Source organism: Anastrepha obliqua, chromosome 1 (assembly GCF_027943255.1).
Source record: "Anastrepha obliqua isolate idAnaObli1 chromosome 1, idAnaObli1_1.0, whole genome shotgun sequence".
NCBI lineage: Eukaryota > Metazoa > Arthropoda > Insecta > Diptera > Tephritidae > Anastrepha > Anastrepha obliqua.
Window position 1 is genome coordinate 66,401,344 of NC_072892.1, and position 26,891 is coordinate 66,428,234.

Below are 26,891 nucleotides of genomic sequence, written 5' to 3' on the forward strand. Positions count from 1 at the left end.
CGAGCTGTGAGTAGGTGGATTCATTGCGCTTGTTAGCTCACACTGGTGTGCCGCTAATCAACTTCTGATGAAAGGGAACTCTTGGAAAGAGTCGCTCTTGCTGAGAAGAGGTTGTTGATCCGATATGGTGGAGCAGTCGTGGTACATTGTGCAAACTTATTTTCACGACACATACATAGCAAGTATAAATAAATAAATAGAAAAGGCAGTTGCGCCCTTCTGTCACCATTCTCGACGCGGTCAAAAGCTACTAGGCTCTAGCAGCAATGGAATGGACAAACCTGGGTTTTCTTCAACACTTTCGGCTATAACAGGAATATATATATATATATAATATATAAAAATCAATTTTTTTTTTTTGCATGTTATTGTACTAAAACATTTCAAAAATACCGTGTTAAAATTTTAAGCCAATCCGAGCAAAACTTTTTAAGTTATAGAGCATAAAGCCGAGCCGCCTCAAACATTTGCCGAGACGCAGCAGTTGCGCGCGTAGTCCGTTACAAACTTTAAACGCGGTTATCTCGAACCTTTTTTTTTAAGTGCGTAGTCATTGGCATTTGAAAACTACTCAACCGATCCTTTTGAAATTTTGCACACATATTTTACATATAAAAAACCTCCCCCCAACGTTTTTTTTCGCCATTTTTTTTTATATTAAGGTGGTTTTACACCTACAAAATGGCGGCATTTTTTCGTCAAAAATCACTTTTTACTTCAAACGACTACCAAATGGCTGAAAATGAAAATAAATCGTCAAAATAAACGTTGGGGGGAAGTTTAACTCATACTTTAACTAAATTATTCGATTTTTTTGATTTCAGATGATTCTACGCTGAGATATGCTGACTACTGCAAACTGTATTTTTGAAAAGACGTCTACGTAAATGTGCTCTCATTCGCTTATTTTGCAATATTTTTACATGAAAATTTTATCAAATATTCTTGAAATGTTACTTTATAATATGCAACTTTTAATAAACTGACTTGAACCGTTTCGCTACAATAAATTCATGAAAAAAGTGTTTTTTTTTTAGCGTTTATCCCTTACCACCCTCTGTGTGATGGTGTTAGAGACCAGCCATGTTTCGCTTCCGTACAACAAGACGGACTTCACACATGAGCCGAATATTCGTAGTTTAATGCGCCTGGAGATTTGTGAACTCCCCCATACTGTATGCATTCGCCTGAATGCCGCCCTTGTTATTTGATTTGTAACAACATAAAACCATAAGAAGCGAGATAAACACACATTCATACATAAGTATCCATATGTAATTGTATACCTATATGTATACCTATACCTACAAGTATACGTATGCCTATATACAAATAATTAAATATACCAAAGAAGTGAAACAAATTGAAAAACCCCTAAATCCAAAATTTCTCGATCGATTAAATGAATTGGTTGCGAATGCGATTGATCGCCTTAGATGTAAAAATCAGCCTCCATACTCGCATTTTGTTACGCCGACGGTAACGGTGATTTGCATATTTTTTATCGTTTAACGGGATTACTCTGCTCGCGTGTGCCATGCCGAAAGAAAGGTAGTGTAACCTTTTAGAGAAGGCGTGGCAGAATTGTGGGAAATTTGCATAACATTTTTTTCCAAGCGTTAATAAAATTCGATAATGTGCATAAATAACTGCTTGCGGTAAGTTTTTCAATAATCTATCAGCATGCATGTATTACCGGACGACAGTAAAAGTTATCAAGGAATAATTTCATATGAACATGAAACTATTTCATATAGTAATGCTGCATACTCAATTCCTCAATTCCTTATCAATTAAAATTTTTAAAGGGATTTAGTTTCAATGGATTAAGTTTTCGAAAAATGTTCGGAACACTTATAGGTACTGATTTTATGGCATTAGTATGGATATCAAACGAAAGAGGATACACCCAGCTATTAAGAAAAATGGTTCTCTATGTTTCGCCAGGACAAATGTGGTCCTTTGAAATCCACGATACACCCAATGATATACATTTTTTTTCTAATAGCAGTCGCTTTTTGGCAGGCAATGGCAAGCCGCCAAGAATTTTTTTGGCATGAAAAAGCCCCTCATAAAAACCAACTGCCGTTTGGATGTGGCATAAAATTGTTGATACCTCCTTCCTTGTGGAAAAATGTCAAGGAGGAGGAGCTCGGCCCAACACCCGATAAAGGGTATAAGGACAATTTTATATATGTATATTAGTTTTGGGAAAAATAAGTCCATTATTTTTATTTATTATTTTGAGTAAATAATTTAAAACTGTTTTATGATCGATGTTTAACATTCCGGTCAACTTCGATTATTTCTATGATTTTCTCGGCATTTTCTTTAACATCAAAAATACCTGAACGGAATCGACGACGTAATTACCTGTTAAAAAATCGGCACCATAAACACCAATTCTCAATTTCAGCGGCCTGACTTGCATTTTCGCCTTTATCAAAGAAAAACTGTAAAGTGTACCGATTTCTGTATTTCTTTTTCCTGGATAACAAAAAAGTTTATTTTCATCGCACGGTGTGATATTATTGCACATTTTTTAACTGAGATACTTTTGCAAATTGTTTCTATAGTATTTGCTTTAATGGGGCGTAAAACAGTTGATGTAATTACTGATGATGTGATGTCAAGTCACATGCTAAGATATTATATGCTAATGGGTTAAGCCATATGCCGGCGGTTTGCACTTAGCTATCAAGCCTAAAATATTATATACCTATATACAGTACAATCGTGATAGTCCGACATTTCTTAATCCGACACGTTCGGTAATCCGACAACCTCATAACGTCTATGGATGCAATTGGCATTATTTTATTTTGATCAGTCGTAGCAGAGCAGCAGTGTTTTGTTTCCCGGTCATTAAATTTGAACGACGCCAGTTCTCTCGCGATTTCTGACGGTGTTGATGTGATTTTTTTCTGTCTTTTCGTGTCGTTATTTTCTGATTTGGTTTTACTTAGTGATGGCATCGACGTCAAATAAACGTAAACATAAATACAACACTTACGCTGAATGATAAATGGGCCATAATTCAGCGATACGAGCGTGGTGAAACACCTCTTTACCTAAGTGGGATCTACGGAGTCGGGCGAGCTACTATATATGACATAGTGAAGCGCAAAGATAAAATTGAAAAGTTCATCAAATCTGTCGTAAGTCAATCGGGAAACCGAAAAACTTTAAAAAGTGGTGAATTCCCAGAAGTTGAAGAAGCATTACATGTCTGGTTTCAACAACAAAGTAATAGGAACACACCAATATCAGGTGAAATTTTAAAAGAAAAGGCGAAATTTTTTTATGATAAAAAAAATTATAAAATTTTTAAGAAGGATGATTCCCGTGCTAGTGACGGCTGGCTTGACAATTTTAAACCCCGTTTCGGCATACGATTTCTCCAAGTGAGTGGTGAAAAGCTTTCTGTGGACGAATCACAAATCGAAAATTTTAAAGCCAAACTCAGAGAAAAAATTTTAGAAGTTGGCCTTACTCCTGACCAGGTCTATAATGCAGATGAGACAGGTTTAAATTGGCGTCAACTGCCGACCAAAACCTTTGTTACACATGGTGAAGTCGGCGCATCCTGTCGAAAGCTCAGAAAAGAACGCTTAACTTTAATGCCCTGCACAAATGCCTCAGGCAGGCATAAATTGAAACTTTTAGCTGTAGGGAAATTCAAAAGGCCGCGTTCTTTTAAAAATTTTAAATTAAAAACCCTCCCTGTTGTTTACAAATCTCTAAGCCGAGCATGGGTTTCAGGTGAAGTTTTTAAAGAGTGGTACACCGAAAATTTTGTTCCTGCAGTTAAAGAATTTTGACGTGATAAAATCTTATAATTCGATTTAACAGGCTGCACTCACGAAAAAATGTGTCGTTACCTTGCTCATTAGTGTTACCTTGCTCATTGCCGTTACCTTGGAACGAACGACAAAGCAAACAAAGCAAACGAACGGCAACGTTCGACATCTTGCTCTCTCCTACTTAAGTGAGCGTAATGTGTATGTATATGCGCATATGTACATATATAAATTCACGTATTTGTATTTGCATATGCCTTCTTATTGATTATTATTAATTTGATTTACTTGAAGAATTTAAAATAAAACCAAGTTTGTTAATAGTACCTGTTGTTTTAATGTTATTATTATTTTTGGACGTGATAACGTCTTATAATTCTATGTAGCCGGCTGCACGCACTAAAAAATGCATCGTTATCTTGCTCATGCGTCGTTACCTTGCTTGAACAGCATGTTATGTTATGTTATGTTATGTTATGTTATGTTATGTTATGTTATGTTATGTTATGTTATGTTATGTTATGATATGTTATGTTATGTTATGTTATGTTATGTTATGTTATGTTATGTTATGTTATGTTATGTTATGTTATGTTATGTTATGTTATGTTATGTTATGTTATGTTATGTTATGTTATGTTATGTTATGTTATGTTATGTTATGTTATGTTATGTTATGTTATGTTATGTTATGTTATGTTATGTTATGTTATGTTATGTTATGTTATGTTATGTTATGTTATGTTATGTTATGTTATGTTATGTTATGTTATGTTATGTTATGTTATGTTATGTTATGTTATGTTATGTTATGTTATGTTATGTTATGTTATGTTATGTTATGTAACATATGTTATGTTATGTTATGTTATGTAACATATGTTATGTTATGTTATGTAACATATGTTATGTTATGTTATGTTATGTTATGTTATGTTATGTTATGTTATGTAACATATGTTATGTTATGTTATGTAACATATGTTATGTTATGTTATGTTATGTTATGTTATGTTATGTTATGTTATGTTATGTTATGTTATGTTATGTTATGTTATGTTATGTTATGTTATGTTATGTTATGTTATGTTATGTTATGTTATGTTATGTTATGTTATGTTATGTTATGTTATGTTATGTTATGTTATGTTATGTTATGCTCTGCTTTTATTGGATAATGCACCAGGGCACCCGATCGATGATGAAGAAAACGTGAAAGTAAAAAATCGAGATGGGTACATCGAGATCGTGTTTCTACCAAAAAACACTACTGCCTTGATACAGCCCCTCGATCAGAATGTAATAAAAGCCATGAAAATGCACTATAAAAAACGATTATTAATGGATATAGTGAGTGACGCATAAAGTGACATTTCAGAGGCTTTGAAAAGGTTTTATATTAAAAATGCAGCGCTAAATTCAGCCTATGCTTGGGATCAAGTATCAACTTCCAACATTGTTAAATCGTGGAAAAACGTTTGGCCAGACAATCCTTTATTAGAACAGTTACCAGATAATCAGGATGAAACTGACGAACAGTTTTTAGATTCTCTGTCTATGGTTTGTTCCTAACAAAATGTCAAGTTTAGTTCGAATGAGGGACTACCGCGTGAAGACTTAGAAAAATGGTTGTTGGAGGCAGATCTTAATGCCGATTTCACCGATGACGAGATAATTGAAGAATTCACGGCAGCTCAAAATGACCCGGAAGATGCAGGCCGCACAAATGACGAGGTTGAAGTGTCTTCGACGCAATTCACTGTCAGCAGTGACGAGGCCACTTTGGCTGCTACGCTGGTCACAAGAGCATGGTGTTGATATGGAAACTGTACTCCAGCTTAAGAAGGTCCAAGAAAAAGTGATTGCTGAGTCTTAATATATAAAAGAAAAAAACAAAAAAGTATTCTCGATTACATATGTTAAGTAGCTCATTTCGCTTTCGTAATTCATATTTTGTGTTTCAACGTAAGCTGGTTTTTCCATATCGTCCCCTTAGTATTAAAATAGCCTATAAATTTTTTGATGTTTTGAGAAAATGAATTTCAAACTTTTTGTCGAAAGTAGCTCGCACTCAAATCTCGTTAAGTCTGTAAATATTTATTATTTTTTGACTGACGTTTTGACCCACTTTGTGGAACTAGAATTTGACAAAATTTTGACCACATATAAAATCGACGATGGAGAATCCAAAAATTCAATAAAAAAATAATAGCCTCTGAGCACATAGGCTATTGTTATACTAAGGGGAAGATATGTATTTACAATAATGTATATACTTACGTTCATGTTTTATATTAACTGCATATGTATTAAAAAACTAAAAATTTTGCCTGTAATTATTTTCTTAAAGTTTAGTAGTTACGTTTTTTGTTCCCCCACTAAAAGAGATATTAATAAAAAGATTATTTTTGCATTATGCATTTTGATCATAATTTTCGAATTAACATTGATTAAATGGAACCTTCGGTAGTCCGGAATATTTGGTAATCCGACAACGAGTCGGCAGAAATACACTCGGAGGTTTGCCATTACCTGCCGAGGGGCGACCGCTATTAGAAAAATGTTTTTCTTAATTTTGGTGCTTCACCGAGATTCGAACCTACGTTCTCTCTGTGAATTCCGAATGGTAGTCACGCACCAACCCATTTGGCTAGGATGACCCAAGTGGGGAGGATGAATTTTCATGGGTTAATCACCAAAACCGAAAGTGAGCAGTCTTTGATGAATTGCAATTGCAGACAACTCGGATAAGCGAAATGGAAAATCAGAACACGGTAGCATGGCATTAAGTAAAATAATAACACTAATGAGATATTAGGGATATGAGATAAAGGAGAATATCTAAAAGATCGATTCATGTTTTCAAAATCTTACCGTTCTCTAAACTTAGTCCCGATGGAATATAGTTTTCTGGTGACTAAACGACAAAACTTTGTGTTTTCTGTCCGTCTTTGAAATAATACACCTCTAAAAATTAAATGTATAAAAAAGAACTTGCACTTCAGAAATTAATTGCTTCGTTGCTTTGCCGAATATTGCTGAATGTACTCAAATAATTTCTCATTCTTTAACTCCAATTAATCTCTGCCTCTATTACTACCATAACTTTTTTATATTTCCTGCTACAACTTCAACTTCATTACTACTACTGCTTTTTTATTACTATATATTAATAGCGATATTTTAGATGGCTTGTTAACTGTTTATTGAATGTGGGAGTCTCCCTTATTTGCATGACAATTTTCACAGAGGCTCACTTAATATTAAACCTGAAAGGCTTTGGCATTATTTAAACGAACTAAAGAACACTAAATAATATTTAGTGAATACCTTTTATTAATTTAAAGCACTTTATTGCGTATTTTTTACAATTTTTGCTCAATCTTCAACAGGACAGAAAAAGTAAAAATGTAAGCTACGAATGTCGTCACAGCTATCAGCTGCTGTTTGTTTACAAATAACTGTCGCAAAGTGACGTGATCTTCAATAAATCGTGCATGATTTAAATCCTATTAAGCAAAGTGTTTAATATTTTAGGAAAGTAATGTTTACTCGCAGCAAAGACGTCATCGCCTGTCAAAATCGCGAAAAATAAAGTAATGGTTTTTGAAAGGCGTCACCTTCTATATTTTGTGTACTGTGAAATTACGTCTAGTGTTGCAAAGTAAAAAAACGAAATCCTTGTGAATGCGGCTCTCGAAAGTACTCGAGAATTTAAAAAAAAAATCAAACCGCTGAAAAACAAATAAAACAAAGCAATATATATAATAAATATATTTCTCAATGATTTTTCATTGTTGCTTCTTTGCTTTCGTTTTTCGTACGTACATGTCACAAATAGGCGACATATTTTGGCAGATGGCACTGCAGCTGTGGGAATAACTACAATACAAGGTGGCGCAAAATTAATCAACTTTTTTTTGAATAACTTTTTTAATAAATAAAATATAATATTAAAAAAAATAATATAAACTAAAAACTATTTTGAATGATGGAAATCTTTCTTTAGAATTATATTGCTTGTATGTTTGTATACTGCAGCTGCCTAATTCACAAGTGTCTAATATTTTTGACATACGACACCATTTGCAAAAATTATAAATCTCCCGATAAGGAATAACTTTTCGCTATACGCGTGTTCGAATGTTATTTTGCAGGCGAATCTACTAAAAGTGGTATCGGAAAATGAGCGGATTTGTTTTTTTTTTCCTTCGCCGTCTCCATGTAACTGTCAGAACAGAAAGAAACAAGGCGAATTCATTCATTGTATTCTACTTTGCCAATACTCTGACATCACAATCAAATGCACACAACATTGTTGTTGGTCTAGGGTCAGCACCTTTAATGAATGCGCCTTGGTTGCAACAGAATATAGCTATATAAAATAATCGATTTAAGGCAATCTTCAAATGTCGCCTAATATTTTAGTAATTCCAGAAAAGCTATTGAATCTATTGATTGCAATTTCTGTAGTAGTTTTAAACGTTCCACTATTTGTACTGAGTATAGCTGTAAAAACATTGAAATGCAACACTCTTTTGCTTTTGTGCATCTATTGTGAACGATCATTACAAAAAGAAGAGGTTATTTAAAAACATGTTTATTTCAACCAATTCATTAAATGGATATATCTCTCGAAGTTACACAAAGAAACCATTTCGAGGCACAAAAAATTGCCAAAAAGAAAAAACTTACGAATGACATCGATGACAATGGAAGTGAAATCAAAAAATCAAAATTACAGATTGAGCAGAGCGCCCCTGAAAAAAACGCAGTAACAGCTGGAAGTGGTTGCAGTAAAACGTTGACAAACGTGCGTGATTGCGAAGCGGGAACAAAAGTAAAACCAACCAAACCATTCGCTCATCAAAGTCCTAAGAAACGGTTGCAATTAAACACTGTTTCCCCGAGCGGTTCTCCACAAAAGCAAGCAAAAGAGAAATTTATTTACGGCAACTATAATCAGTATTATGGGTATCGAAATAAGGGCCGCGAATGTCGTGATATACGTCTGGAAATGTTCATGTCACGGTCAGAGCTTTTCCAAGACAAAAGAGTAATTGATATTGGTTGTAATAGCGGACTTATAACTATGGAAGTGGCAAAGCGACTTGCGGTTAAAAGCATTGTTGGCTTAGACATAGATCGCGCGCTTATCAGTCAGGCGAACAAGACGTTAGTACGGCAAAAGAAAGCGCTACCTTTAGAAAATGAGGCACGTCGTCTACATAAGTTTCCCTACAATGTAAGCTTTGTGCATGGCAACTATGTGTTGCGAGATGATGTTTTGCTTGAGATTGAACATGAACAATTTGACGTGATACTCTGCCTGTCGATAACAAAGTGGATACATTTGAATTTTGGAGATGCAGGCTTGAAACAAGCATTTCGGCGCATGTACTTGCAACTTCGAAGTGGCGGCAAACTTGTACTAGAAGCGCAACCTTACGATAACTATGGGCGTCGGAAGAAAATGAATGTGAGTAATGTGAAAGATAAAATGAGCTTTAAAAATCTACATGGAATTCTATTTTTCAGGATACCATAAATGCTCATTATAAGGCAATGACGTTCTTTCCCAAACATTTCACTGATTATCTACTTTCTGCAGAAGTGGGTTTTGAAGGCGTCGAATTGATGGGTGTACCTGAAAACTGTGAGGAGGGCTTTAAACGGCCAATACAGTTATTTCATAAAAAATAACGGTCATCTCACCAGTTACTGTGATAATGTTACTATAACTATAATATTTGAGTTTAATAGGCATGAATGATAAATATTATATTTGCTTACAAAAAATTATAAGCAGTACAAATATTTCGATAGATAAAAAAAGTTGATTTGAAATCCAATTTCCACAGACTAACGACTAATTTGTAGTAGATAAATCTTCATAAAATATATTGTTTTCAGTAATGGCATTATTTCAATTTGAAGTTTATTGCGATTTACGTTTCTTGTTCGGCGTATTAGGCGGGGATTCTATCTTTTCTAGCACTTTTGGTAGGTGTTGCCCTAACAATTCTTCACCACTTGTTGAAAAATTACTTTCGATCCATATTGAGCGGAGCATTGTCATGATGACACCCATACGTTTGTCTGCTGGTAAGCCGCGTTCCTTGAGCATGCTGCCACTGAGTGGAAAGCGTGGTGTTTGCCATGCCTTTAGATTCTTGTAAAGTTCTGTCTGGTTTGTATATTTCAGCAACTCTTCAACAAACTCACGTTTAGCATATGGTTGCAAGCAAAGTCGTTGATAATCACGCAGCGTAATAAAATCCACTCCCACCTATAGAATTTAATAAGTAAATATTATATGTACATATCATTTGTTTCCGTAATTACCTTTTTCCGATTCTGTGTGATGAATAGCGCCAAATCACGTTCATGTGCTGACAATTTGAGTCGCTGATGCAACTGCATAGCATCCTCAGGCGTATGCAGCAATGCACACATATATAATATCGGTAATTGAGCGGAAGAATAATTTGCCAAATCAGAGTAGAGCCGTTTAAACTCATCAATGTTAGGCTCAGCTGGCAACCCGCAATAGGGCGCAAAACCACATGCAATCATTTCTTGTACCAACTCACAACCGAAATTTCCTATCACAATCTTTTGCAATTCCGCCCATATACGCTCGCCGCTAATGCGCGCCAACCCATCAACATTTTCACGGATTGCTTTTAAAGTTTCAACATCATGTTTAGAGGGTTCGCGTGCTATACGACCATAGAAACGAAAGTAACGTAAAATACGCAAATAATCTTCTTTAATGCGCACATCTGCATCGCCAACAAATACGACGCGCCGCTGTTGCAAATCATCATAACCATAAAAGTAGTCGTATAGTGTGCCATCAAAGCCGAGAAACATGGAATTTATAGTAAGATCGCGCCTATTCGCATCCAACTGCCAGTCGGTTGTAAATTGTACCTAAATAATAAGATAATATAAAAAACAAAATATTAGCATATACTCTTTAATTAAATACACATCACTTACTTCAGCATGTCGGCCATCGGTGCGTACATCAATACGTAATGTGGTCACCTCGAAATTCTCCTTATTGTTTATGCGAGGTGTTATCGTGCCATGTTTCTCACCCTTCGCGTTAATCATGCGCACCTCTTCTTTGGTAAACATTTCTTTCATCTGATCTGGTGTTGCTGTAGTGGCTAAATCGATGTCTTTTGGTTTTATTCCCATTACAATATCGCGCACTGCACCGCCTGCAATGCGTAGCTCATAATTATACCGCTTGAAAATGTCGATCAATGCTCGCAGTTCATCTGTGAAAATGCTGTGGAATTCACTAGTATCTATTTTTTTAAAAGCTGGATTGGAGCGCATTTTAGATGGAACCCCAAGCTGTTTCAAAATTGGCTGCGATGCAGATGAATGGAGTGATGGTTTTTGTGAAGTTTCTGCTGTATGATTCACTGACGTCATATGCCTTGCTATGTTTATACTGAAAGTTCTAGTCAAATTCCTTTTATCCGTTATATGCGTTTGACAAACTCTAGCAAAAATACTCAACGTCTTTCTCATTACTTCTAATATAAAGAAAATATTGTTTGAACTGCATGAGGAAGTAAAATGTTTTGATATGCAATTTTGTTGTTGCAAGCTGAGAAAACAGCTGTTTTGTCAGCGCCGTAACTTTTATAAATATGTAAATCAGCCATGAGTTATAAAGGGATTACTAGTCACGTCGTAAAAACGTAACAGAGCTACCTAATCCTATCTACATACATACCCGTACGCACGGCAGTCGGTTCTATGTAACTTGTCACTTGGGCATTATTCCTCGTATATGTATGTATGGGGAATTTTTATGCTGTTACAACAAGAACATCTATATACTTCGTAGCTGAAAAATCATCACTAATTTGTGCGATTATTTTTTTAAATTAATTTTAAACACTTTTGGAAGATTACAAATTTGCAATTCCTATTATAAATTCTAACTGACTTCGGATTATTACCTGTCGTTACATGCAATTCCGCCGGTTTAATAACATTTGAATAGATTTTGATAAGTACGTAGTACATATAAGCAAAGTGAATAATCATGTATGAGGAATTTTATGCACGTTTCCACGATAGTGGGTTCTACGTTACCGAAACGACCCGGATTTATATCCGGCCAAGGACTGCCACTCCAGCAGCATTCACCGTATGTAAGTATGGGGAATGTTTATGCTGCTACAACACCAACAACAACAGGAATTTTATGTAAATATGTGTTAATGGAACAACTTCCAGACGCACACCACAAATAGGAGGAGGGGCTCAGCCAAACACCTAACAGAAATTATTTATTTTATTTATTTATTTATATTATGGAATCAATTATAAGTACTTGTGCATGTCGGCAACATATGTATGTATGTTAATAATTTTAATATGTAATTTTATCCGCTTTAACACGAGGACCATACACTATGTAAATACTAACTCAACAACCCAGACGCGTCCCGTAATAGTGCAGTTACTCCCAAATGCAAAATTCGTACAAAAATGAAGAACACAATTTATAAGTTTTCCGACTGCCCTTGATTTGTATGCCTATGGATCTTGTCTATGAAACAATTTTAAGTTGATGAACTTGGTTGTCCAGTTCGACATGTAGGTGTGTTGTTGTTGTTGTAGCAGCATAAACATTCCCCATTCTTACATACGGGGAATGCTGTTGGAGTGGCAATCCTTGGCCGGATATGAATCCGTGTCGTTTCGGTAACGTAGAACCGACTGCCGTGGAAACGACATGTAGGTGTGTGAACTAGCATGGATAGGCGCTAACCCCTCTGACTAACTGCACTATTTGGTGTATTTTGTTTCTTAACTTTTTTAGTTGATTTGGAAAACCAAACTGACGCACAGCTGATTCGTCCAACAGCTGCTGAAGTCGACAGCAACAAAAATAAACCGCAACTGCTGCAATGACACTAATTCCACTATTGACACGTTCCAGCAACCTTTCTCTGCGTTTGCTGTGTACGTTATCGCCCACATTCCTAATCTCCGGACCTTCACAAATACACAAATTGGTGCCAAGCTCGTTGCAATACTCGAATATGACTAGTGAACGCAAAAGTGTGTATGTTACACGTCCCGATGTTGCGCCAGTAGGCTTAGAATTGTTGAAGGCGGAGTAAGTAAGATTCTGCATAAAATATTAGCAAAATATAATGAATTGTTAGCCTATAAATAATAATAATAACAAAATAATTTGGTAACAGGTGTAACGTTAGCAATTGGTCACAACCGCTACCGGTGCCACGCCAAGAACTACTGCGCCAAGTGGTTGGCAAGGACGCAATCTACTGTGCTTTAACTGATAAAATAGATGCAGAAGTCATTGAAAGTGCTGGCCCACAGTTGAAGTGTATAGCCACGATATCGGTGGGTTATGAGCATATCGATTTGGGTGAGTGCAAAAAACGCGGCATACGCGTCGGCTATACACCAGATGTGCTCACTGACGCAACAGCCGAGTTAACTGTAGCCCTATTGCTAGCCACCAGTCGACGTTTGTTCGAAGCCAACAAAGAAGTCTACAATGGCGGCTGGAAATCGTGGGCGCCCAACTGGATGTGTGGTCAGGGGCTTAAAGGCGCGCGGGTAGGTCTATACGGATTCGGGCGCATCGGTCAGGAGATTGCGGCGCGCTTGGTACCATTCAAACCCAGCTTGCTGACATACACAACGCGCACTGAACGAGTAGCTGAAGCAGCCAAAGTAAATGCACAACGCGTTAGCTTCGACGAAATGTTATGCGAATCTGATTTTATAGTTGTATGTTGCGCGTTCACACCGGAGACGAAAGAAATTTTTAACGCGGCTGCATTCGGTAAAATGAAACCAAATGCGATTTTCATCAACACTGCACGCGGTGGCGTGGTGGATCAGCTTGCGTTATATGCTGCACTAAAAGAACGCCGCATACTGGCCGCAGGTTTAGACGTAACTACGCCGGAGCCGCTACCGCTGGATGATCCACTACTTAAATTGGAAAACGTTGTCATATTACCACACATTGGAAGCGCTGATGTAAATACGCGCATGGAAATGTCACGTATAACTGCCTTAAACATTTTGGCCGGTTTGAAAAGTGAGAAGATGGTAGCCGAGGTGTCAATGTGAAAGACCAAACACTTTTATTAAGGAGTTAAGAATTGTTACAGTTGAAACAAGTTATAAGCGGTTCTAAATATTTATAAGACGTTTAGAAACTTCGAATTAAAAAAAACGCAATAATATAAATATATGTATGTGTATTTATGTATATTGAGGGTGTCTAATCTTCGCCTGGTGGCAGCGGTTGTGCAGTAGTGGAGAGAATAGGTGTACCAATGCCGCCAAGTGTAGGGATAGGAGCTGGAACTGGCGCTGGAACCGGTGCAATAGGTATCGTTGCAATAACACCAATTTCTGATGGGTCTTCAATTTCCTTTTTAATTTGATCTACGCTAATGTAACCGCCACTCTCATCCTAGAATAAAATGAGATAATTAAGAAAAACTAATATCAGACTTAACTTGAAACTAAACGCAAACAAATTATGAATTCGGATGAGAAATTCTTTTGCATGCGTAAGCAACTTTTTAACATTCAAATTACAGTAATTGACAGCAATTTTTAGGCAGTCATATAAATAATAGGTATGTTCATGAATTCATATAAATAATAGGTCTGTTCATGAAGCTAATTATTTGTAAAAATTGTTACAATTACAAATTGGTGTTCAGGTATCAAAAAAACTTGGAGGGGAAAGTGACAGAGCAAAACGACATTTCTTTTTGAGGGGAAGTTTCAAGTTTTTACTGGATACATTTTTACTTGTAGGAATTTGCAAAGTAAATATGAACACGAATTCAAATTTGCGAATTGAGTCAATGTTCTAAATTTAAATAAAAATTCTGATTATAGTGGCGAATGTAAGTAAATATATCTTAGATAAAATTTATAGTTTATTTGAAGTCATAAGTTAAATAGGAATCGGCCAGTGATATAGAAATTCTGAACCACAACCTCCAGTCACCGCTGCTACAGTTCGCGAAATACAAATCGAAAACATTGAAGGTATATTTGAGATTTATGCTTATACTTCTTGGTTATTAACTAATTTGGAGTTATATGTATGTATATACTCATACACACATGCACAGACGGAAGCAAGAAAAATATGAAGAAAGGTGTGTTTTTCACAACAACATAATTGCTAATGAAATGTTCCTCATCTGACAGCGATGATGAAATGGAACAATTTATAGTGGACAAAATTAAATCTTGTGATGCTAAGCTCGTTGCTTTGTATTTTATTTGCGTTATTTCTTTTTAAACTTAACACGAGGTAGTTCAACTAAAAAAATTTACTTTTTGTTGCTGGACATGAACGCAACATGTACTTTTTTGATATTTTTCTTTTAGAGAGCGGATATTTGGAAATAAAGTTACTGGATTATTTTTACATAAACAGACCTACCTAAAATTCAAATGATTATATTATATTTGAATTTTATACTCTTGTTCAGTTTAAAATTTACTAATAAAACTTAAAATAAAATACTGAAATCATGTAATTCCAACCACTACTCACCGTTATAAATACGTCGACTGTCTTGCCAGAAATTATATCCAGCAATTGAGGTGTTATGCCACTCATTGGTTCTTCCTGAATACTCTGCGCATATTCAAACAATGGTTGCCTTAAATCGGGGCACTGCTCCAAAGCACCTACAAGTTGCTGATTTGGTAAATGCAGCAATACAGGCAGTGACTGCGGCTTTAAGCGTTGACAGCATTTGAGAAAACCTTCCCAAATCACTTTTTGCCGCCATACTTGCTTCAATATGAGGCGTTGCAGCAGATTTAGTACGAAATTCGTTAAGCGTGGATAAAGTGTTATACTTTGGATTATGGTACGCATGAGTAGTGTAGGTATAGGTACTACTTCGACCAGCTGCTGCAATACACCAATTAGCACTTCTTGTGTGAAAACGTCTTTCTCAGCCAAACATATTGAAGTGGCTTTAACTACAGCTTTTAAATCGCAAACATTCGTATCCATGGTATGTAAAGCGACGAGTATATCGGTAGGTGTGGCAGCCATCGTTTGATTAGCGAATTCAGCGCCAATGCCAAGCAAGCGATTGAACACCTCCTTAACGACGATTTGATTTAGTTTCAGTAGCTTTGGTAGAGAATTCAAAACTTCCTGGCGCGTGAGACCGCTGAGTACAGGTATTAACACACGAACGTCTCTGATTTTATTCGCATAGAGCTCACGTACACGTTGTACCAATTCTGGATTGGGGGTGGCCACACGCTCGGTAAGCAGATGAATAATGCGTATGACGAGCGTTTCGGTGCCTTTGGGGCAGTCTTCTATAAATTTAAGCAATGTGGGATCTTCGGCGCCCATTTTCTTTATTGTTGGATCGATGGAGCGTAGTATAGTTCGTTTCAGGTCGGCTCCAGTGCAAGTGTAAATATTGCAAAGTTTATCAAGGAAAGCTGAAATAAAGGAGGAATCATTAAACAAATAAGACGCCCGAATCAAGATTAATACCAAATAAATAAATGATGCATTATCAACAACTAGTTGGTAGTAAGTAAACTTTCAATTACTTAATTCATTAATAAATCAATTCAGTGCTTTGCCACAGTACATAAAAAATTGAAATCACATCGTCAAATCTCTACTCACTTTTTGGCTTATAAGGTAATAGTGTCAGCATCGGTGTCATGCACGTCTTGACCGTTTCCTCTTTCCAGCCCGCTTCGGCCTCTGGTCGCCCATACTCTTCTGTGAAAATGCCGGGAGGTGGCACTTCTTTTTCCAGATGCGAGGCCCATTCCAAAGCGAATTCTTCAATTCGATTCGGCAACACTTTGTGTACATGATACAGAGTAACGATATGATCCAGTGCTCGCTCTCGCAAATCGGTACGTTCATGTACAGAAAACATTATAAGCACTCTTATCAGTTTATTCTTTCGCGGTGGCCGCATAACAGCCAAATCTTTTAACAAATCCATTCCAGGATTAACAAACTCCTCGGAGAAGCACATTTCCACAAGCTGATTAAGCGCATCGTCCGGCAGCAATGGTGCTTCCAGAAAGATACGGCGCATTAATATAATTTTATCCTTCAATTCGCATGTTTCGCGCACTCCTCTAATCAGTTGGCTCAAGAGCTCGTTGTAAGCATAGTCGGGTCGATTTTCCGACTTTACGTAGGAGTGTCGGGTGAAACCCTGCAGTAGACAATACTCTTCATATAACCACGAAAAGGCCAAATCAATGCGCTGTTTCACATCGAGCATAATAAAATCGAAAATGAAGTAGCGCACTTTGTCAGGAAATGTTGCAGCCATAACGGTTAGTATTTTACGGCGCTTTGCAGACACTCCGCCCACAATGCACTGCCGTTCCGATTGTAAAACGTGCTTTACAGCCTCCAAAAGAAACTTCTCTTTAACTGGACGTGAAAATTGTTTGGTTACCTCTTGTAACTTGAGTGTCTTGGCGCGCAACTTCATACGCTCTATCAGCTCTTGTTCTCCTTTCACACGTTCCATGTTTTCACGCAATTTCTTCGTTGCTTCGTCTTTTCTCATTTGATCTTCGTCAATTGGTTGTTCACTTAATAATAAAAGTATATTTACTTGAAAATATTCATAATCGTTATCTTGTAGGTCATTACCTTTCTTTGGTGTCCATGGTTTCCATCCGTCGTGGTCGCAGTGGAGTCTCCTTGCTAAAGGCTGCGGCACCTGGGCCAATTTTTTGCGTTGTCATCTGCTCGCCGAGAAATTTTGCTATCTTTGTTACTTGCTGCTGTATGGACATATCGCGAATGGGTGCATATTCATTTAAGAAATGAGCTGGCACTTCGTCGGGCAACTTTGGTAAAAACTCAACTACTAAATTGACTACCACATCAGTAGCTCGCAATTGTTCAGCCAAGAACTTTTCATTTACACGCAGGCAGCGCTGACGCTGTTTCTCTAACTCTTCTTCGTCAACTTCCATCTCAATCTCTTTTGCAATTTCATCGTCTACACCGGATTTAGCTCTGCGCTCCTGTTGCCTATTTATGGAATCAAGACGCATTTTCTTATTAAGACTACTTGTGGCGCCCTCTAATATGCGTTTTTGTCGTCGCGTTTGCTCCTGCTTATCCATCTTCGGTACCGCGCGTTGTATTTCACCCTGTGATGCACCCAAATCTAGTAACATATGGCGTATCGATGCCTGATATTCGTATGAGCCACGATTTTTAAGCAGCGCCATTAATTGCATTTTCAAACTTTTACGTACGGAACTAGCCTGCGAATCAGTGAGCGTAGGGGGTAGATTTGAATTGAGTTGCTTGAAGGCATCCACAACAGGGCCCATAAGACTTGGACGCAATTTTGCTATTGTGCAAAGACTGCCAGTGCAAGTGATAAGATTCACAGAAGAAATGTGTGTAGCCGCGTGAAATTTCAACAAAATATCGAAAATATTCAGCGCTTCCTCCTCCAACTTCTGCCGTTTCACTAATCTAAAATTTATAGGTACATCTTCGAGCGAAAAATCATTATCTTTCTTTTGACTGTCTTCATCTGGATAGCTTTGCAGCACTACAACGCCTTCCAGAAATTTAATGGCATTGGTACGAATGCCATCGTTCTCGTTGTCAATTAGATCCAAGATTTGAGCCTTTACCAAACTTAGTACACTCCAAGCTTGTTCAGCGCTGTCCGATATTTCTCCTGTGGCACAAATCCACTGTAGGCCATTTTTATATATGCTGCCGCATGCTTGTATGACGCGCTTAATCACTTGAGGCGACCGGTCGCGTAGAAGCATTGAAATAACGCTTATCACTTGTGGTAACAACTCCACCTTGACTTTACTGAAATAAATATTCTCAATCTCATTTTTGTTTAACTTTAGGCACCAGAAAACTCACCATATTTGCTCAATGAAGCACACGACTTGCTTTCGCACATCTGCATTTGCATCATGCGCTAGCGAGAGTATATGTTCCGAAAATTCTTCCAACAGCTCCACACATGAGCCCAGAATAGTTTCCTGCACCTTAACCAACAAATCGCATTTGGTCATAGATTCAGCGGTGGGCACCTCATTTAGCCATTCGATTACCTGAGAGATAAAAAACTAAACTTTCGACAACATTCCTCTTTAGCCATACTAGCTTACCTTGCTGCGTGCATTCGCAGTTTTTTCATCTGTGAAAAGGTTTACTGCTTCGCCTAGAAATTGGCTGCGTCCTAAAAGCCCCTCCATATATTCTATTTGTTTCAGAAACACAAATACTTATGCGAATTCTGCCGAAAATTTTAAGCAGACGTACAAATCAAAAACTTTTAACAAATAGACTGAATGCCATAAATAATTGAATGCTGTGCACACTCACCGACATAAACTCAGTCCGCTGTGAGTGTGTTTGTGTTTAGTTGTATCTACACAATGTTGCCATTCCTATTTTTGCTTACACACTTTTTCACACATCCGCGTTATCAGTTTGAATTTTTCATTATTTAATAAACCAAAGCCAAAATCCAACAAATCCAAATAGTCTATTTATCTTTAATTAACATTATTCAACATTATTTTTAAGTTATTTTAACAAAAATTAAAATTTTTCTAAGTTTATTTTGTAAATGATTTCGAAATGTACTGTCTGGCAACACTGTATGGTGAGAGAGCAATCAGCTGCACGGTTCTACGGGAATTTCCCATACTTTTTGGAATACAGGGTTGCAGATACAAACCGAAAGTAATTTAGTGCAGTGGTTCTCAAGTCCTTTGTGTGTCTTTACCTAATTCTATATCTACAATGACAAACGTTTATAACTTGTAACTTATGTTAAAGGTATTTATATAAATCCTTAAATATCCCACAAACTACGTTAATCTCGCAAACTGATTACTGTCTTTATTTGCTTGAACATCTTGCTTGCGTTCTGCTGTCAATTAATCAAGTAATAATATGTTCACATATAAATAGGTGAACTACTTTTTCGCGCTTAACTCAAAATCCGTAATTTAAAAAGCGCGATTTCCCATACAAAATTTCTCTCCCAAAATCTGAGATTATAAAATAATCCCAGATAATAACGATACTTATTGACATACAACCCAGTGTTTTATGTGTTATCGATAATTATTATTACGAATGTAAGGAAAAACATCAACATAAAAACTAAATGAAATGAATGCCGGCAAAGAAAACAGGTCTGTTAACATAATTCTAATAACATTTTTGTTAAATATTATTAATTATGGATTCATTTTACAGAGAAAAGCGTGTATCCAAAAACGTTTTGTCCTCTTGTTACTAATTATGAAATGTAACATAGAATATCCCATGCGCGTTGCTGCCATAAATGTTTGCAACCTTAGTAAATGTCGCATACGGATTTCCTCGAACTGTTTATTATTAGCAGCCAATTGCGCAATTAAATTAGCTATTCCTTCTCCTTGTATTTTCTTCATTTCGTTAATAATAAATAATAAATAAGAAACCAAAAACACCGAAGTATTCCACCAAAATAATTTCTATGAAGAAAACCCTCTCAAAGCAGTATTGACAGTTGATTGTCAATTTTGCAGGTAATCTGCCCTATGTGAACGGGTAAATTAATTTTTGGTGGATTTATAGGTGATTAATGCATATGTGAACGTATTATAAGCCAGGGCTTCAAGCAGGTGAAGGCCGGCAGTAAGAATAGACAGAAAACAAATTTATAATAGGCTTTCATATAACCATATTATCTTTTTTTTCTAACTTAATTATAGATTCACACATAATTAGATTATCTACTTCTTCGAGCTTATCTCCCAATCCACAATTAAAAAGCGAGATTACCCATTCAAAATTTTTCTCCCGAAATTCGAGATTATAAAATAATCACGGCTATTATAAAATAATAATGATTATAAATATATATATATTATTTTGCTACAACAATAACTGTATGCAGATGATTTAAAACTGTTTAATAATTGCTGTCAATACAACAAGATTTAAAGACAGACTATCAATCAAACAATCTAGTCAAAATCTCAGAATGTTCTATGTTATATATAAAGAGGAACTCTTCATTTACTTTATCAAATGTTATTTCTAATCTTAAAGAGTGATGGTATTTGACATTGGATATTCGGCATTGACATTGGCATTATAAGAAATATTTAAGATACCCTTTACAAGAAAAATGTTGTATAATTCCCTAGATAATTCTAAGGTCGAATACGCATATCCGATTTCTAATTTACGCTTTCATTCAATTGAATTTGGTTTTTTGTTTTTTGCAAATCGAATATTATTTATAGTATATATATATTATTTATAGTAGTATAGGGTTATTCAATAGGTGCGCTTCAACTTTTTTCCGATAGGGAGGGCGAACGACGCAATATTTTTTATTTTTCGCTTGTCATTTGTAAACTTCATTAGTATACATTTCATCATGGAACGCTACACACTTGAGCAACGATTGCAAATCGTCCAAATTTTTTATGAAAATAATCGTTCTGTTGCTGCTACTTTAAGAGCATTACGGCCATTTTACGGTTCATTTAACAAGCCGTCCCGTTTTGGGGTTATGTGAAGTCATTGGTCTACAGTAACAAGCCGGCGACGATTTGTGAGTTCATAGCCAATATTGAACGCGAAATTGCTGGAATTTCGGCCGATTTATGCAAAAGAGTGGTCGAAAATTGGGTTCAACGATTGGATTTCGTAAAACGTGCACGCGGTGGTCATGCAAAAGAAATCGAATTTTATACTTAAATGTATATGTTCAAACTCGATAATAAAAAAAAAATTAGTTAAAAAAGTCAAACCGTTTGTGTTTTATTCAAAAAAGTTCAAAAGTTGAAGCGCTCTTACTGAAAAACTCTATATTTTGTTATTTGCATGCTGTTACTTGTAAAGAAACCATCAGTTGATTTTTTAATTATTCTTGTTCATATAACACAATCCACATTATCAAAATCCACAAATTCAAATGGTAAACAATTAAAATCCAGACAAAGTAGTTAATTACCGTAAATTTATAAATTGATATATATTTCAAACTATTTTCGAAAATATTTAGTTTAAAAAATTACTCTAATATGCGGCCAACTATCTGCCCTTATATTAAACTCACAAGTGTTGGCCACACTGATTGTCACTGTCAGTCATCGATTGCTGTCAATGTATCCAGAAAAAAACTCGGTGCCGTGAAGAAAGAATTCTATGTGCAAATTGCTTGGAACTGGCAGAATTTGCACAAGAATTTGCAAGTAACAATTATTACCGCAAGCCGGTTGCATTTATATGGGAAAGCTAGTCAAATTGGCTTGAGAAGCACATATTGTGCACAAGAAATCGAGTGGAAACGACATATATCGTGAGACAGAAGGTGAAAAACGTTCCAAAGGAGGGCACCACAAAAGGAAGGCAAAAGAAAAAATCAACGAGAAACGATTTAAAAGCGAACACAAATAAAAGATACGCCTTAAAACAACAAGGAAACTAATCAACTGACTAACCGACCAATCTATTAAACAACCAAACGACCGAACGAGAGTAAAAGATAAAATACGAGTAAAACGATTGAACGTGAAATAAGAACAAATACAAATAAAAGTCATTTTAGACAAACAGCGGCAGCAACCGCAATAACAACAGCAGACGCTGAAGCAGCACTCGCGCCCTGCACACACGCGCTCCAATGTCAAGCGGCCAAGCAAACTTCGGTGGCGACAGCAATGGGGCAGGCGGCGGCAGTGGTGGCGGTGGTGGAGTGGGGAATACAGCAGCACAAGCGGCGTCACAACCGCAACAACAACAACAATCGCAACAGCAACAACAGCCACCACCACAAATTATGGGCGCTTCATCGACTACCGTCGTCGCAGATACAGTCAATATGGCAGCAGATTCGTCACCGCGTGAGTCAGGTGACGATTCAGAGGACGAAAGTGAAATCCTTGAGGAGTCACCATGTGGGCGATGGTTGAAAAGACGCGAAGAAGTTGATCAACGTGATGTGCCCGGTATCGATTGTGTTCATCTGGCTATGGACACCGAAGAGGGCGTGGAAGTTGTTTGGAATGAGGTGCAATATGCCAACTTGCAGGAGCTTAAGTCGCAGGAAGAAAAAATGCGTCAAGTGTTCGATAATCTAATGCAATTAGATCATCAGAACATTGTCAAGTTCCATCGCTATTGGACAGATACGCAGAATACAGAAAGACCACGCGTCATATTCATTACGGAATACATGTCGTCGGGGTCACTGAAACAGTTCCTCAAACGCACTAAACGTAATGCCAAACGGTTACCATTGGAAGCGTGGCGCCGCTGGTGCACACAGATTCTGTCCGCGCTTAGCTACTTGCATTCCTGCACACCGCCTGTCATACACGGCAATCTCACCTGTGATAGCATTTTCATACAGCATAATGGTCTGGTGAAAATCGGTGCCGTTGTGCCCGATGCGGTACACTACAATATGCGCCTGCATCATCGCAGCGATCAAAACGAAACGCATCACTTCATGGCACCCGAATATGGTGCTGCCGAGCAGTTGACTGCCGCCGTCGACCTTTATGCTTTCGGCATGTGCGCACTGGAAATGGCTGCATTAGAAATCCAACCCAGCGGCAGTGAAACGACGACCATCAATGAGGAGACGATATTGCGCACCATTAATAGTCTGGAGCATGATTTACAGCGCGATCTAATATTTAAATGCTTACGCCGGAATCCAGCAGAGCGCCCAAGCGCAAATGATTTGCTATTTCACCCATTACTATTTGAGGTAAATTACTGGCTTAAGGGTAGTATACTATACATATATATTTAAGTAGACGAGATTAACGCGTGTTAAATTAGCGCCATAGTTAAATCAGTGCAATTTAATGCAGGCTGTTGTAGCAATAAAAAAATTATTAAATGCTGCTAGAATGTCTACTCTGGGCCTTATAGAAATCTATCTAATATTAGATTATAAACATCATTTTTGAACGAAGCAAAAAAAAACGTAAAATTTGTCCAGGTTCTTTGTGTGTGTTTCTTCTCGAGCAAGGCCAATCAAATAGTGCATCGATATTTAACACCTGTGTACACCATACTCTATCTTTATCATTTTATTACCAATTATATCTCTCAATTATTGACTAACACTAAAAAACCCCTTAAGGAAAATTTAAAATTTCAATATTAATCGAAAAATACTTTTCGTGTTCGCTTTCATTTTTGTATCTCGGTTGCAGGTGCACTCACTGAAACTGCTGGCCGCTCACTGTCTGGTGTTCGCACCCAAAAATCGGATAATGTTTTCGGAAACTGTCATAGACGCCATGATGCAGCGCTATAACCGGCCCGAAGTGATCATGGCCCGGGTGTCATGTGGAGGGGAGGAGAAGGACTATCGCCTCTCAGACGTGCCTACAGCAGATAAGCTGGAGAAATTCGTGGAGGACGTCAAATATGGTGTGTATCCGTTGACCGCACTGGGTGGCAAGAAACCGCCACACTTTCGTTCACGTGCAGCATCCCCAGAACGTGCCGACTCAGTTAAGTCTGCTACGCCTGAACCAGTTGACATCGAGTCACGTCGCATTGTGAATATGATGTGTAGTGTTAAGAAATTGAAAGATGACAGTAGTGATATTGCCATGACGATACTGTTACGTATGGACGACAAGATGAACAGGCAATTGACATGTCAGGTGACGGAAGCGGATTCGGCCTCCGATCTCACCAATGAACTGGTGCGCCTGGGTTTCGTGCATATCGATGACCAAGACAAAATACAAACGCTGTTAGAGGAGACGCTTCGGGGCAGCTTTGCTGCGAACACCGGCGGCGTCTGCCCTTTCGAGCAGGGTGCACAAGCGCTGACATTTAGTGCCACTGTCAACGAGCATATGCCGGGCGGTATCGGTGTGAGTATTTGTGCCGGTGGTGCAGGTGGGGCCGCCGCCGCTGGTAGCTTTGGTACAATTGGAATGGCTAGTGGCGCCATTTCCAATACTGAAGGCCTCAATATGAACGTGAATTCCAATGTGCCTGGAAATGTTGGCGTAAAGCCGGCAACGGCAGCGACTTTGGCGGCACTCAATCAGATGGAGCGCAATTGGTCTGTAGCTGATACGGATCCTAATGCCGTATTAGGAAACGCAAATTTGCAAGCGACAAATATGGGTGCACAAATGGCTGCCACAATGTACAATATGCAACAACAGCAACAACAATTGCAAGAGCAACAACAATTGCAAGCGCAGCATCAAGTACAGTCGATGCCACCTCAGCCGCAAATGCAGATACCCTTACAGCAGCAGCAGCAGCAGGTGCTACCCACATCGCCACCAACAGCTGTCACACTGCCACCATTTCCAGTGCATACACCACAACAAATATTGCAAGAGCAATTGCAGCAGCAAATCGATGGGCCGGCAGTGTCTTTAACTGGCACGATAAATAGCATAAGTACACCCCAACAACACTATTCAAACGCCCAACATCAAATTATTCACTCTTCCAATCCAACCGAACTAACTGAAATTATGACAGCTGCCACGTCACCATCTACTGTAACCGCCACAAACGCCTCGAACTCCTCAGCCTCCTCTACTATTAATTAATAGTATTTATGCTATATTGATATTCATAAAACTGAAGTTGTAGAAGAAAAAATAGAGTTATGGAAGATAGCGAGAAATTTATATTTTTAAATTGCAAACTAGAGCTTGGGCACCACTCAGTTGTGACGGTTAGCCCTTTGCGTTATCAAGTCAGTCAGACAATTTTTTTTTTATTTTACGAGTATAATGATTATGAATATTTTTTATATAGTCTACAAAAAAAAATAATGTTTTTAATTATATTTCGAAAAGAGATAAAATAAAATTCAAAAACTAAAATTTAAAAATGCTAAAGATATAAGCAAAAAGTAAAGACAAAGTGCAACATGTGCAAAAAATAAAGTTTTTAAATAGAGTTTAGCTATAAATTGTATAAGAAGGCTTCCAGCAGCGTTGGTGCATGCGTAGCGACTATTTGAGCAGATATTTCGGCACAGGTGGCCCGAGAAAAAGTATTTAACGAAAAAGTTGTTTGTATCTTATGCTTAGCAGCAGCAGCGCGAAGTATAACAGATTAGCAATAGCAAATGATATACGTACACAGGTGTTCTTGTAAAGGGCCAACAACACACCATGCATTAGTGGACATTGGTGAAAGAAAATGCATTGCTCGCGTTCAATGCTGCTTGACGCAGTATAATGGCAACCGCGATGTAGACGTGTGTTTGTTGGGCGTTGAATGTGGCCACAATGGCGTTGAAAGGTCTTGTGTTCCAACTATTCAATGCAATTAATATGCAAAGGAGACGTGCAGGCGATAGCTTAATAAATGTATTTATTATATTTGAACTTTTAAATACACTGCAAAAATAAAAACAGCATGAAGAATAATGTTTACTACTTACAAACACAAAAAAATTACATGCATGCATACAAGACAACATACAAGACTCGCATACTACATTCATATATATTTACATACGTACATAAACACAAACAATATTGCAAAAACTCGTACATGCAACACAGTATCCAAATATAATTGTGCATTAAAATGCCCGCGCAAGCGAACTTAAATAAATCAATAATAATCAATGAAATGCTTCATCCATAATACAATATAATGAAAAAAAAAACAAACAAACAGAGCAAGTAAATAAACGAATGCAATTTTCATTTAATGAAAATCAATGCATCAGAAAAAAGCATTTTTGAAGTGTTTTTATTTACTGACAACCGTGTTTAGGAAAATCGCAGTTAATTTGAATGACATGCAAATTTACGTACTGTTGTGCGAGCATTTTTTATGCTGTTGTTGTAGCAGTATAAACATCCCCATACATGTACGGGGAATGGGCAGATATAAATCCGGGTCGTTCCGGTTACGCAAAACCGACTGTCGTGGGAACGAGCTTTTTATTTTTAATTCAGTTATCTAATTCAGTGCTTTAATTAACATGCCAATTAAAAAGCAAGTACAATAAA

General features: G+C 37.3%; 5 protein-coding genes across 5 annotated transcripts; 3 read left to right on the forward strand and 2 right to left on the reverse strand.

The window, feature by feature from the left end:
- The first annotated feature begins 8,380 nt into the window (after positions 1-8,380).
- Positions 8,381-9,716, forward strand: LOC129252864 (probable RNA methyltransferase CG1239). Its single transcript, XM_054890997.1, has 2 exons — positions 8,381-9,279; positions 9,339-9,716. The coding sequence occupies exons 1-2, from the start codon at positions 8,422-8,424 to the stop codon at positions 9,501-9,503; spliced, it is 1,023 nt and encodes a 340-aa protein (XP_054746972.1). The 5' UTR covers positions 8,381-8,421; the 3' UTR covers positions 9,504-9,716.
- On the reverse strand, positions 9,700-11,489 carry LOC129252863 (CCA tRNA nucleotidyltransferase 1, mitochondrial). The gene is made up of 3 exons (XM_054890996.1): positions 10,806-11,489; positions 10,146-10,736; positions 9,700-10,089 (listed from the first exon to the last, which is right to left on the reverse strand). The coding sequence occupies exons 1-3, from the start codon at positions 11,349-11,351 to the stop codon at positions 9,739-9,741; spliced, it is 1,488 nt and encodes a 495-aa protein (XP_054746971.1). The 5' UTR covers positions 11,352-11,489; the 3' UTR covers positions 9,700-9,738.
- A 1,190-nt stretch (positions 11,490-12,679) lies between these two features.
- On the forward strand, positions 12,680-14,073 carry LOC129235483 (glyoxylate reductase/hydroxypyruvate reductase). The gene is made up of 2 exons (XM_054869350.1): positions 12,680-12,957; positions 13,046-14,073. Exons 1-2 carry the CDS (start codon positions 12,746-12,748, stop codon positions 13,947-13,949), a joined length of 1,116 nt encoding a protein of 371 aa, XP_054725325.1. The 5' UTR covers positions 12,680-12,745; the 3' UTR covers positions 13,950-14,073.
- LOC129235482 (symplekin) lies at positions 13,941-19,250 on the reverse strand. Its single transcript, XM_054869349.1, has 6 exons — positions 19,020-19,250; positions 18,769-18,962; positions 17,515-18,711; positions 16,516-17,453; positions 15,406-16,322; positions 13,941-14,298 (listed from the first exon to the last, which is right to left on the reverse strand). The coding sequence occupies exons 1-6, from the start codon at positions 19,104-19,106 to the stop codon at positions 14,104-14,106; spliced, it is 3,528 nt and encodes a 1,175-aa protein (XP_054725324.1). The 5' UTR covers positions 19,107-19,250; the 3' UTR covers positions 13,941-14,103.
- Positions 19,251-22,021: 2,771 nt separating this feature from the next.
- Positions 22,022-26,697, forward strand: LOC129235484 (nuclear receptor-binding protein homolog). Its single transcript, XM_054869351.1, has 3 exons — positions 22,022-22,419; positions 22,472-23,638; positions 24,093-26,697. Exons 2-3 carry the CDS (start codon positions 22,547-22,549, stop codon positions 25,464-25,466), a joined length of 2,466 nt encoding a protein of 821 aa, XP_054725326.1. The 5' UTR covers positions 22,022-22,419; positions 22,472-22,546; the 3' UTR covers positions 25,467-26,697.
- Positions 26,698-26,891: the final 194 nt, after the last annotated feature.